The 14,365-nt window shown below is 44.0% G+C and overlaps 1 protein-coding gene across 1 annotated transcript in view; it reads right to left on the reverse strand.

Annotated features, from left to right (window-relative positions):
* Positions 1–13,774, reverse strand: part of ATP6V1B2 (ATPase H+ transporting V1 subunit B2) — a 134,447-nt gene extending 120,673 nt beyond the window's left edge. The window contains exon 1 of the mRNA XM_078665421.1: positions 13,568–13,774. Within this exon, the coding sequence (XP_078521547.1) occupies positions 13,568–13,694 (127 nt within the window). The 5' untranslated portion in view covers positions 13,695–13,774. The remainder of the gene's footprint in view (positions 1–13,567) is intronic.
* Positions 13,775–14,365: the final 591 nt, after the last annotated feature.

The raw sequence follows: 14,365 nt of genomic DNA on the forward strand, positions 1-14,365 counted from the left end.
CATTGGTATCCAGGTAATTCCCTATTCCATAGGGGAATACACTGAAAACTGCAGCAAATCCACACCTTGGAATTATTGTACCCAAGGAATTGATAATTTTGGGTGGTTAATAAAGCAGTTTGCGAGCATCCCTTTGCAAAGATGAAAGAAGATAATCAGCAAGGAGTTAATTGCTTTCAATCATGGGTCTGAGAGAAATAAAGGAGATATGACTCAAAGCCGATAACAGAGGATGATAAAGCAATAACTAAGTTGTTGGACGCAACCACACCTACGCTAGGGGAAAAAAAACGTTAGCACAGAACACCATGGGTGTGCGGCACGTTCCATTTCCTCTTTCAGCGTAAATTTCCTAACCTTTCAAAAAGCTGCCTGCAAAAAAAAAAAAAAAAAAAAAGAAGAAGAATTCCGCATGTGACCCAACTTCCCTTAAAGAGCAGTACTCATGAAAACCAAGAACCATACGTCCGGTTACAGGAAACTGAGCAACAAACACCGTCTAATAAGTCATGGCTCTATGGCCAATATGATCCTAGTTGCTAGTATCCTGCTGACTAGGGTAACCTGCACTTGGGGATTTAGTGGAGCTAAACTTTCACATAAGGGTCTCAAAAGTGGGCAGGGACTCGGTTCATAAAACAACCTTGATTGTCACCCCGGAACCAACATCATAACAAAAGATGCCCCTCTGCAAAAATAAGCTTTGGCACAGAATAAAAAGAATTACACTAAAAAGAGACATTAAAAAAAACGCACCGTTCAAACAACAAGAGTTTCGTTCAACAACGTGGTCAGAACTTTATGCATTTAATGTTCTATTCCTTTCTTTCAATCACAAAATTTACAAAACCATTGCATATGCTGGATGTTGCTAACTGCAGATTCTCTTTAACAAATTAAGATGAAACTAAGTGGGAAGGGTGGTCATGGTACAACACCTGGACCATAAAAACTCAACCTTGTAGAGAATGTATTTTTTGGGCTAGAATGCCGTAAAGTCCTGTCAGAATATGTTCTGGCATAGAAGAACCAGGACCTGCCTGACCATCTAATCTGGAAGAAATCAAAATTAAGGAAAATGGGTTCATAAAGGACATCGCCTTAATTAAAAGACGTCAGATTGCAGCAAGTGGAAATAGAAGCTCCGACACATGGAGGTAGGTGGGTGAAGGTTACGCTCTTAGATCTACTTTTGCAGTCTGTGGGTAGTGCTTCTGAGAAAATGTCAAGTCAAACAATAACATTTCATTATCAAGGGTGTACAGATACACCAACACAGTCACATGTAAACAAGAAATAATACGTTCATGATTAATAATGCAGATTTTTGGGCAATACAGAGTAAATAAGTTGGATCAAGGAGTTAGGATGGCTCTCAGCGCTTTCTCACAACACCTGTTTGTGAAACTTGGAGTCCACCTGTTCAAATCCAAGGGCCTACTAAGTAATGCTTCCTTCAGAGCATGATTATCAAAACATGTATCTATAGTGTGACTTAAGTTTCACGGCTATGTTACTAAATGGATCTACAAATTCTTGGACATGTTACTTTGAATATAAAGGCCTAAAAGCTGTAAGGCAATTCATCAATTTGCATATATTACATATGCATATATTTTTGCATACATTACATATGCAAATATTCTCGTTTGTGAAAGGTTTCAGTGGCAAGTTAAAAAAAAAAAAACAAAAAAAAAAACAATTTCATGCTGTGCACAGTCCTACTCTAAAAAGTAACCAAACAGTTCAAATGTTCATGATCATAACTGACCAATCCACAACATACTGAGAGTATTTGGAGTACATTGAAACAATCACATGAACGGGCATTCCAAGCATTCTACACAGAAAGAGGTATCATCAGGACCCTTACTATTAGATGTTGCACTAGTTTATCAAGAATACATATTTCCTTTCAAAATTCGATCCTTCCTGTATGCACTCATTGTGAAAACTTTGAATATTGGCATGCTTGACATACCACTTATGGATAACTAATGCAGGTCAAGTATGCTGGATTTTCTGCGAAAGCTGGGAAACATATTTCAATATGCTTGTGAATACGCACACTGTTTTATTACATTAATGTACACCACATTTCCCAACCTCCAATCTGACAATTTAGTGGCAATGCACAGTGGCCTAAGTTCAAAACAACGTGTGCATAGTTGACACATAAATGTTGCTATAAGCACATAGACCTTAACTGTGCGTATTTTAAGTAACTTGGCAAACGACTCACACAACGCAGAGCTTCAAAAAGCTCTCTCAATAGGCCCTTTCATTTCTATACTGAAAGATGAGTACAACTGTAGTATCATCACAATTGGTCATCAAAATTACTACTTCAAACTCTTTTTCCGTGAAATAGCAAAGGCAATTGCCTGGAAGTCATGTGAGCAATGAGTAACAATTCATCTATTCTGCCAGTGCACATGACTTTAAGGATCAGTCTAGATCATTTGCCTGCTGATAAAGGGAAGAACTGTTTCACCTCTGTTCCTCTTTCCACAGTTAAACTTTATTTAAGCAACTAGTCTCTACAAAGGTTAAATTATAGAATTACTTTTAAAAAGTAATGTATTTGAATGCATGGACAATGCATTACTGCCAAATATTAACAGTTTATCACATTCAGCCATATACTTAGCTATGCTGCAGACAGCTGACATGTAACCTATCCGAAAAGAGCCCTTCACTTAAGCCTAAACCAGCTATGATACAGTTAGCTATGGATCGATTAGAGCAGTTGTTCTTAACTCGTGATCTGTGGGGTCTACTCATTGGGCCTGCAAGTGTTCTACAAAATCAAATATAAAAAAATTTAAATTAAAATTAATAAAGTTTATAGAAATAAAGAAGTAAAAACAGAAAATGTAAAAATGTCTCTGTTTGACTGTGAATTAAACAAAGTATTTCTATATTCGAGCATTTGTGTATACTTGTTTTTGTGCATTATTTTTAGGTTCCAATCATAAAAAATTGCATACATGGGAGACCCCCCGATGTCCAATAATGACTTAGTAGGGCGGGGGAAGTGGTGTCACTGATTTCCAGTGATGATTCAGTGGGGATCCAAAGAAGTCACAAGGTTAAGAACTACTGGATTAAATAATTGTTCACTACTGTAAAGAGCCACATACTTTTTTCTAAAGTGCTACCAAGGGTTTGAGAAATACAAAATTATGTCCAGCATAATTCAAATTATTGCAAATGTAATTTTACATTGTTTTGGAAAACCGAATATCTTGTGCTCTTTGAGGAATTACAGTATGCCAATGTCAATTCAGAGGTGAGGTTTAGAAAACGTAAATGTAATCTAGAAGAACCAAAATACATCCAAGTACAAAATGAATGATGGATGGCAAGATGAATTAAAATATACTCTTATGTGGCACTAAAAATAAGCCACAGCAATACAACCATGGTAGTTGCAAAGTATGAACTTACCAGGGTATGACAACCTAGCATTTCATAAAATCGGAGTACACGGTCAACAGAGTATTTCTGCTGTGTTCAACAGGTCTAGCCATTCCATTCCCAATAGATCCGGGACCTTCCATTCAACCCTTTACAGCAGAGGTCTTCAAACTTTTTTGCTCTGAGCCCCTCTAGGCAAAATGTTTTAATGTCAAGCCCAACTTCCAAAACTTTACAGTAAGAATTGTGTGAGCGGAGGAAAAGGGCTGCACGCAGGAGGCATGGCTCATGAGATCACTTCAGGAGTACTTTTTCTAAAGCTCATAAACCACACTAAATATGAGACTACTAAAACAGCAAACGAAACAAACAAAAACAGTTATTGACCCAAAAAATCCTGTTCCGATAATTGAGGTGTTGTGAGCCCCTCGTTCTCCAGGTCCTCAACTCAACTACACTTGCTGCACGAATGATAGCCTGCTACTCAGGACTGAAGTTATATCCACTGCCTCTTATACCCCTTCGCCACCATGCCAGATCAACACTCTATTCTTAAAACAGTCCCTTTCAGAAAAAAGGAGCTCCCACAGGTTGTGTTCCTTTATCTGCAATGGTGACCTTTGGTCCGAACGTTAGAAAATAAGCTCCCATGTACCTTTTTTTTAAAGTGAGACAGCTATAATTGTGATGCAGTGGGGCCCTCTGACCCCTGGGTCCCAGTGCTGCTGAACCTGCTTCACTTATGTTAGCTACTGCCTTGCAAAGAGGGAAGTTTCCCCTGCCCTCTGTTAAAAACATGGACTCCCATCTAGCCACACACCCTTCTCTGCCATCTCTCTGAGGCCAAACAAAGGTGTCTCCACAGCATTAATTTCCCCCCTCCCATCGGCTATTGCTTTGAGGCCCAAATCAACACTAGCAAGTGTATAATGGGCCCTAATGCTAAGAAAGAAGGATGGTAAACGGCCATAATTAAGGTTTAGCTGTCTCCTCATACCTCTGGGGCCACTGTACCTGCAGTACCAATGATTCTATCTGCCCCTTCCTGTTAAAAAGCAGCAAGGGTAACCTGGGCTGTGTTACTAGCAAGGACAATGGACACCCACTCCACAGTAAGAAGGCCATAAATGAGCAGCAGTGGCCACTTACACACCTGACAGCGTTACCTGTGGCATTAATGGCCCTTTTATATATAAAAAAGGCTCCCTTATATCGTCCTCTTCCTTGGGGTATCTCTCTGAGGAAGCGGTCTCTGGCCATTTGTAACCATAAAAATTAAGCCCCTACACAGTGCGTTCTCTTCTAGGCCATCTCGTTGACTATATTTATGAATCTCACTCTTTTTCCTGGACCATTACTCTGAGGCCCTAGGGGTCCAGAGAACCAGAGCGCTGCATCTGAATGGAACCCTAATGACTTCCCCTGGACTCACCTTTTATAAAAATAACTGCCCCTGAATGGTTAGTACTAACTTTGAGGTGCCTCTGCTTGAAAGCAAGGGTGGGTGGTAGTGCAAACAGCTAAAGAAAACAAGCATTGGAAATGCAATAGGTCTCGCAGTAGTAAAGTTTGAGCTATAGGTGTTATTTATTTTTTTGTTTTTTATTTATGTGTTGTTTTTTCTAAATAGCTAAATTAATAGCTTTCTTCTTTACAAAGCCAATAGTTATAATTTTTGTAAATGTGACACCTCTAGCATTTGTAAAGCAATATGTTTTGTATTAACGGGACTTATATGTGACTTATATGTATTGATATAAAAAAAATCAATGGCTTAAAAAAACAATTAATAATTAATACGTAAATAAAATGGATTTTATTTTATATTGCCAATAGCTTAAAGTTTATTAAATATATTTAGTGAAGATGCTGTGGTTGCGCTGAGTGAGGGTGGGTGAGGGTGAGTGAGGGTGAGGGGTTGAGGGTGAGTGAGGGTGAGTGAGGGTGAGTGAGGGTGAGTGAGGGTGAGTGAGGGTGAGTGAGGGTGAGTGAGGGTGAGTGAGGGTGAGTGAGGGTGAGTGAGGGTGAGGGTGAGTGAGGGTGAGTGAGGGTGAGGGTGTGAGGGTGAGGGTGTGAGGGTGAGGGTGTGAGGGTGGGTGAGGGTGAGGGTGAGTGAGGGTGAGGGAGGGTGAGGGGTTGAGGGTGAGGGTTGGTGAGGGTGAGTGAGGGTGAGTGAGGGTGAGTGAGGGTGAGTGAGGGTGAGTGAGGGTGAGTGAGGGTGAGTGAGGGTGAGTGAGGGTGAGTGAGGGTGAGTGAGGGTGAGTGAGGGTGAGTGAGGGTGAGTGAGGGTGAGTGAGGGTGAGTGAGGGTGAGTGAGGGTGAGTGAGGGTGAGTGAGGGTGAGTGAGGGTGAGGGTGTGAGGGTGAGGGTGTGAGGGTGAGGGTGTGAGGGTGTGAGGGTGAGTGAGGGTGAGGGTGAGTGAGGGTGAGGGTGAGTGAGGGTGAGGGTGAGTGAGGGTGAGGGGTTGAGGGTGAGTGAGGGTGAGGGTTGGTGAGGGTGAGTGAGGGTGAGGGGTTGAGGGTGAGTGAGGGTGAGGGGTTGAGGGTGAGTGAGGGTGAGGGGTTGAGGGTGAGTGAGGGTGAGTGAGGGTGAGTGAGGGTGGGTGAGGGTGAGTGAGGGTGGGTGAGGGTGAGGGTGAGTGAGGGTGAGTGAGGGTGAGGGGTTGAGGGTGAGTGAGGGTGAGGGTTGGTGAGGGTGAGTGAGGGTGAGGGTTGGTGAGGGTGAGTGAGGGTGAGGGGTTGAGGGTGAGTGAGGGTGAGGGGTTGAGGGGTTGAGGGTGAGTGAGGGTGAGGGGTTGAGGGTGAGTGAGGGTGAGGGTGGGTGAGGGGTTGAGGGTGACTGAGGGTGAGTGAGGATGAGGTGTTGAGGGTGGGTGAGGGTGAGGGTGAGGGTGGGTGAGTGTGAGTGAGGGTGAGTGAGGGTGAGGGGTTGAGGGGTTGAGGGTGAGTGATGGTGAGGGGTTGAGGGTGAGTGAGGGTGAGGGGTTGAGGGTGGGTGAGGGTGAGTGAGGGTGAGGGGTTGAGGGTGAGTGAGGGTGAGGGGTTGAGGGTGTCCAGGAAGCACATATGTTCGATAAATACTCCATGGTCACCCCAAAAGCATTTTAGGCCAATAGAATGGGTGTCTGATGGTCGCAAATCATAAAGTGATTGAGAAATCTACCTCATTTACCTAGTACCTCCTCTGCCTGGCCTCTACATGACAACGCACCCTAAGCAGATTGTAGCGCCTAAAAGCATCCTTGGAGAAGAGCATTAGTCATGCATTTGTAATATTTTGGCCACATTTCAAGAGCTATCGGCAGCCTCATCTTCAAGCCCTCATAAACCAATGAACACTCACTAAAGCGTATAACTCTCGGTTGCAACATTGGGGGGCTGTACCCTAAGGAAACCCCAAAGTGAAGCAACCACGGCTTCCCTTTAGCCAAAAAGTGTTGCCTCAGTGCGGTCACGTGACCCACCCACTTCTTAAGAAGTCAGAGCAGCCTCGTCGCCGCCAGTTCCCCTTCCTGGTTGCTGCAAGCCTCAGGTAAGCGAGGTGCAGGCTCGCCCACAGCTTGGGATGCTGCCCGTCCTCGCCATGTTTATTTCTGTATCTAGTGCCGACTTTTATAGTTAGCAGGTTTCAAAGCGCTGCAAGCCTCAGGTAAGCGAGGTGCAGGCTCACCCACAGCTTGGGATGCTGCCCGTCCTCGCCATGTTTATTTCTGTATCTAGTGCCGACTTTTATAGTTAGCAGGTTTCAAAGCGCTGCAAAGGCTCTCAATTTCAAATTAAGAGACTGTGAACTAAGAGAATGTGAACTTAGTCTATAGTGACTGTTTATGTGTGCAAGGAAGTCGAGTTATTTTCTTATCATAAACAATCGAACTTTTAACCTGTTGTATTAGTGGGGGAGGGATGGAGAGCGGTTAGACAGGAGAGGGGAAAGAGTTATAGACGCGAAGACAGAGGAAGTGAGAAGGTGAGTATCTAAAGGAGTGCATTGGGTGAAAGGAGTGAGATGACAAACAATGAGTGAAGATAGAAGAGAGAAAGAGAAAAGGCACAAAGGGAGGAAGAAAGAAAAGAGCAAAGGAGGGTGAGGGGGCGTGGAAGAAAGAGAGGTGGGTTTGGGGACGAGAAAGAGCGCTGCGGTGCTTCTACCCTGACACATCTGCGCTGGAAGCACCACATAGTTACTCCCACGGACCCGGAGTCACATCTGTGGACACCAGAGAGTTGAACGCCCACCTCAGCAAACATACACACTGTTAACTCTTTGCAAAGCCCGCAGTCTCCAGCCAGCCGCAGCTCCTTACACAAAATGCCTCTAGCTTGGAGTTGGAATGGTCAGTCTTGTAAACTCCCTGGTGGCATCTTAAGGAATTTTGGACCCTGGGCAAGACATACTTTTGAGATCCCTGCGCGGTGCAACTTGTACTTTTATTATCCTTTTTGTGCGAATTCAAGCCTGTATGGTTCCAAATAAAGTTTCCGAAACTGTGGTCGCTGAAAAAACAGCTGAAATATGCCTTGAGTGAGGCGCCAAGATATCCTTAAGAAATGTAAAAGGAACCTGGGTCAGAGGTACGCAGAGGAAAGCAGAGAGGTTTAGATGCAGAAATAGAGGCGACATTGAGAGTAAGTTCACTTTTCCCAGGGCGGGTAGGGCGGATGAGCTTGCATGGTGGGGGGACGGGGCAGTTGCCCAACTTGCCCAAGCTTTAAACTGTATCCGTCTTATCCACGATATAGTGCCGAGAAGCATTCTAGAGGGGGATGGTTTTTTGGGAGAGAGAGAGAAAAAGAGAGAGAGAAAAAGAGAGAGAGAAAAAGAGAGAGAAAAAGAGAGAGAGAAAGAAAGAGAGAGAGAGAAAGAAAGAGAGAGAGAGAAAGAAAGAGAGAGAGAGAAAGAGAGAAAGAGAGAGAAAGAGAGAGAGAAAGAGAGAGAGAAAGAGAGAGAGAGAGAGAGAGAGAGAGAGAGAGAGAGAGAGAGAGAGAGAGAAAGAGAGAGAGAGAGAGAGAGAGAGAGAGAGAGAGAGAGAGAGAGAGAGAGAGAGAGAGAGAGAGAGAGAGAGAGAGAGAGAGAGAGAGAGAGAGAGAGAGAGAGAGAGAGAGAGAGAGAGAGAGAGAGAGAGAGAGAGAGAGAGAGAGAGAGAGATGGTGGCAGGGGATTCTTCAGAAGGGGACTGGTTTCAGGTTGCCGGTACGAACGATGATTTGAAGTTAATGAGACAAAGGATAAAGGGTGGGGTGAGGGGGAAGCATCGTATCGCAGGAAAGGCAACGCATTGGGTGGAAAGAGTTAAGACATGCACTGGCCAAGACAACAAAAAAAAAAGTGTGAGTCAAAGAAAAGACAAGCATGGAGTCCAATGTTGTGAACTGCGCTAATGCAGCAGACACAGGATGCTTTTAGATCCACTGTTAGTGCTTGGAAGGGGCCGTCGGAGGCACACGACACGTTACAAATGACTTGGCATTACGGAGATTTAATTTCCTACCACAATTTCTGCTCAAGCTGTGCAAACACTTGCTCGTATGTCAGATCCAATGAAAAGAAGATATTACAGGTTCCGGAAAACATTCTGTTCCGGAGGACAGACCCGATATTCACAGTTTAAGAGCCAAACCATGAGCAAGGAGACTGTCTACAAGTCCTCAGCCAAATTCAAGGCTGCATCACAACACGAGTTAAACATGCTGAACGTACCTCCGTGGTGAGCAGAGCCCCGGATGTCCCTCTCTCTGCCTGCGTTACTCGACTGTGTGTTGTTGCCAGAAAGCATAACGAAAAAAAAAAGGAAGAGAGGGGAGGGGGGAGGAGAAATGCGTCTCGGCCGGAGCAGGGGGCAGAGCAGGGAGAGCGGGCTTTGGAATGTAATTGACACGGCCGGCCGGTCGTGAAACTGAAAGCATGGCCGGCCGGCCGTGAAAGCCTTTGATGCGGCAGGGGAAATGCGAGACGGCGGGAAGGGGAGGGGGCGGAGCGGGTAAACAAAGACGGATGTGCACGCGCTTTTAAGCTCAATGCGCATGCGCATTGAGCTTAAAAGTCACGGGCACTGCAAGGAATCGCCACGATTCCTTGCAGTGTGGATAAAGAGTGGATAAGTCCCAATACTCTCGCTTGCTCGATGCGCATGCGCATCGACAGGCGAGACCTAAAACTAGGCTTTTTGTTTTAAAATTTTTTTTTTTTTTTTTTTTTTTTTTTAATAGTGCATACTAGACCTGAAGGTATCAGAGCACTTACATGAACACCAGATGCATTACAGACTCAGGTTAATTTTTTTTCAGGTGCAGGGAGAGTAATTGATTTGCCCAGAATCACAGGATGCTTAAGCCTCCCGTCAAACCTCGAACCTTGTTCCCCAGCTTCAATGTCGACCACTATGGCCGTTACATTACATCCTCTTACCAGACATTAATTGATTAGTCACTTAAAGCAAGGGCCACTGGAATTATGAGTTTCTGAGGCAGAAGCGTTTTCTGCATTGTGGATTAACCACATTTGCTACATAATCCATCATCTGTTGCATAATCTGCAGATTTTAACAAAGAAATGTGATTCTGGTTCAAACGGATCAAAAATTACTTAAAACGTGCCTGGAGATGTGTTCCAGAGCAGTAGAAGGCCCTTTATAACGGTTAAATGGTCATCTTACAGTTGCTTATTGATGTATTTGGGTGTTAAATTGGTACTGAGGCATAATAATTCACCTGACAGTGTTACCATAACTAACAATTAAAATAAATTAAAGCTAACAAAATTTGTCAGATTATGCTGCATAATTTACATTTTCTTCTTGCATAATTTAATCAACCCTGTTGCATAATTTGGTTCTCTCTTGCCACATAATTCCAGGAGAGGTCCCGCTGAATGTGTCAAATTTCTTTTTTTTCTTTTAGGTAATGTAGGGGTGTTATTTTATACTTATAAAAAATGGTTACATTAGGTACAGTCTGATCACTTATTACTCAAAGCTATTTTGTAGGAGACTGTTTTTATTTAAAACACTGCATCATTTCTGGGGGGCACGTCCCTGGATACTGTAAATTGGCATCGTATGCTATACTCGATGACGATTGGGATAAAGGGCAATGGAGTCTTAGCAATTCCGTATACCTAGGACTGATTATGTGTACTGGACATATTTGAGCTCCCAAGATCAAGGCAACAAACCTAAGGTCTTATGGGTTAGCATTTTGTACTGTTAGCTTATATCTATGAATTACAACATTTGTGCCCATGGCAGAGTTCTACTGGCATGACAATTGGAATGAAACTTTGTGTCACATGGCAGCTTATTGGGCGTGGTACACGAAATTAGCTTCTTCATTCACGGTGATGGATCAAGCCCTGATCTTTGGACTGGGTAAGAGTGGTCTGCTTAATTCAGACACTCTGTTCATCACCACCCCCTTTTCTGAATCTTCATTCACCGTGGGCATTGGCTAGCCGCAAACAGAGAAACTCCCATTGAAGGAAAACAACTGCTACTACAGATTACAAGACGAGAAAAGAGGAGGGGGATTTCTTGGAAATGAAAAAAAATCAGAGTACAGAATGCAACATCAACAAAAGAGACCTTATCATTATGAGGAAAGTTTCGTTAAGAAAATAAAATAAAGAAAAATTATCTGTTGTAACTGGTTGCAATTCCCCAACTGCAGAACACAAATCTGAAAACATTTCCTGACTGAGATAGAATATAAAACCAGAAATTAGGTAAACAAATTAGCATGGACGGTAAGTTAATCTTTAAAACTGATATGTCAAGCTGCTGCAGGCTGTCTGAGGTGCCTCATCCTGAAAACCCAACGCTTGTCTCACACATCCGTCTAGGAGCCTCCATATTATGATCCGTTTGGGACAAGCTTACTGATTCATGGCCATTTGGGTGGACACAGACCCGTCGCCTCTGGGTATATGATTTTGCTGCCACAAACTTTTACCCACTGTTTATGCATATTTGGGGTATCAAGAAGCCCTTTGCCTAGCAACAAGAGAGTCTAGATCAGGTGTTGCTAGCTGTAGCAGCCCTCAAATCTGACTTGATATGCAAGACGTCCTGTCTAATGGGCTGTTCTGTGTAGTTATGCGTGTTATAGATAAACAACTGGTAATGTTGAAAATTCCAAGTAGCTAAACATAAGCCTTCTATACTATTTTAAGTACACTAGAGGTGTTTAGAGTATTATGTTTACTTCCATATGTTTGTCCAGGTGGCAAGTGGTGTTGGGACCATTAAAAAAGCTAAATATATTACATTCCCATGCTGTAGTGTATGTATTTTAGATGTTCGGTGTAATGTTGGAAATGTGCTCCCTCGTGGCGGAGACAGTTTGGATATCTCACTTATTTATAGATATCCATGTAGAAGAAACCTAGACAAAAGGGAAATGTTGCTCTGTTCGTGTTTTCTCTAGGCAAGCATAATCACAGGTGGCAGCTCTGCTTTTCCTTGTTCCAGAACACACCTTTGGGTAACATAGTAGTATGAAGAAAAAAAATATTTCATTAAATCAATCATTCAAAGCAGGTTCAGAAATATAAAGGGGGACGTCAGCATTCAACCTTTCAAATACCAGGGTACTACATCCTGCTCCATAATGACACCAAAAAAATCAAGATAACACGTGGAAGTGGAAATAGAGTTGGGGGGACTTGTGCCTACCCTTCGAAATGTTTTAAAAGGCACAGATGTCATCTACTCATCTGGTATGTGAGATATGCCAGACAAGTCAATGCTAAAGGCCTACCATTATTGAATAGCGATACAAAAAAGTGATGGATTAAATGCTTGAATTAATCTCAGCCACTAGAAATCCTAATTTATCGCTATTTTGCACACCATGCAATCTCAGTTTGTTCCCAGCAATATGCAAATCAGTCTTGACCCTGCTCCAATAGGAACAGTCCAGCAAAAACTGCCAAGCCAGGTCCTCCTTGTACAGGAACCCAAGCAACCCAAGACCGGTTTTGCCATAGCCAGGTACAGCTTTGTTCAACTCACACAGTATGCAAAATAATGATGGATTGGGATGCGGCCCAAGTAATTACCAGTGGCTGAGATTATTCAAGCATTTCATCCAACACTTTGAGTACTTGATATTGAGGCATTGTTGTTTTTCACCCCTTCTTAGAGCCCCCGCATCTCCACTCTGCCTATTTCTGGAAGAATCAGTGCCCCCTCCCCGAAATTTTGTCTTAGCCCTCCCGAAATTTGGCTCTAATTGAGCCTCTGAGGCAGAATGTGTGGTTTCATTTAATTGCAGTGCATTGGTTGAGAGTGTGATTTTCAAAAACAATAAATTGATTTAAAGTGGGCATCAGCAGGATTTCTGTCTGAGCATGTGGTGAGCACCTACAAGCTTTCCGTCCAAGCAGAGGGGGGCAACCGCACGGTCAATGTGACGTGGCCAATTTCTCTGCAGCACACAGTTTGATTACACACAATGAGACAACTGTCACTACTATAAAGCTTTTATCTTACATTGTTAAACCTACTCACTACTCATCCCTATGGGACTGGTTCCTGCCCGGTGTCGGCAGTGTCAACTGATAATCACCCAGATATTAATTGGGGACTGACGGGACCAGGGCACTTCCTTAAGGTCTGTTGATGTCCTTCAGGGCTCGTGTGTACACCGATTCACAGTCGAGGCTGGCTCACTTAGTGGATCTGGAACCTGGTCCCTCAGGTCCCACCTAACAACGTTCTAAGGTTGAACCTGGTGACAGTGTCCCTACCCCGCTGTCAGCAAGGCTCGCTCAAGTACTCCTGCCCACCACCCTTTACGCATGCATTTCTAGCACAGCAAAGGCAACCCCCACAAGCAGTGATCCCATCCTTTTAAATTCTAACTCAGGGTTTTCACAATCAGTCATACCCATTTGAGGTCAAGCAATACTTGTACGATAGGATACCACAGCATGGACTTTAAATGATGTATTTTCTGTCTGCTGCAGGTTGCGTGCCCTGCCGTCAGTAAATACGGACTTAAATGTTCTGCTGGGATAGGTAGTGCTACCCTCCTCCCACGACCCCCTCCTCCTCCCATTCGGTGGTTTTGCACCCGGACAAGCTCGGTTAGACCAGGATCACGACGTTCAACCATCTTCATCCCGTTTTAACCCCATGAGAAATGTCACTTACTCAACCTAGGTTGGCTCAAGTAGTTTCGCGTCAAGGCTGCTGCATGCTCTCGAGCACCCGCAGTGGGGCTGCCTCCAGCCTCTCCTATGGCTCCGTTCACCACCCCTCTGATCACTTTCATCGCCATCTCTGACTGCTGACCGGCTCTGTCACGGGACTGCAGCCTCAACGCGCAGGCGTGAAACCTGCATATCCTTACGTCTGACGTCAACGCGCAAGGGAGCGGAGGAAGGGGTAAGGAGCTGGCCGCAGTACTGACGTGATGGATGCCGAACGTCACGGACGGGAAGCTCAGAAACCAATAATGCCACCAAGTGCCAAAACAAGCATTTGCAGTGCAATATGTTTCCAATTAATCAGAGTTAGAGCTATTGGTGTTGTTAACGATATTTTTTTTTACCTAGGGCAGGCACGTACGAATGAGACCCCGAGTAATAGGAATAGAGAAAGAGGCTTAAAGAGAACTCGGGACCTTTATGGTATGATTAAAAGACAGTGGCGTGGTGTCTTAACTTAAGCACTAAACAAACCACCCTTCAAAATGAATGCTCAAGGACTCTGGTAAAGTGACGAAGGGTTCTGTGGATTAGATGATCAGTCCACCATGGTGGAGCTTGAAAACGTGAAGAGCTTTAGCTGCGAGTAAGAGTAATATTTAGGTATTTGTGCGTTTTTACATAGCGCGAACTTTACCCGAATGTGAGGCCTGCCAAGTATCACGCATCAGGTGTGACGCTAACTTATTTTAGTGTGGTGATCCACATCACTGCACTGAAATGCATTGTCACGCATTTTTAA

This window comes from Lissotriton helveticus, chromosome 11 (genome assembly GCF_964261635.1).
Source record: "Lissotriton helveticus chromosome 11, aLisHel1.1, whole genome shotgun sequence".
Taxonomy (NCBI): Eukaryota; Metazoa; Chordata; class Amphibia; order Caudata; family Salamandridae; genus Lissotriton; species Lissotriton helveticus.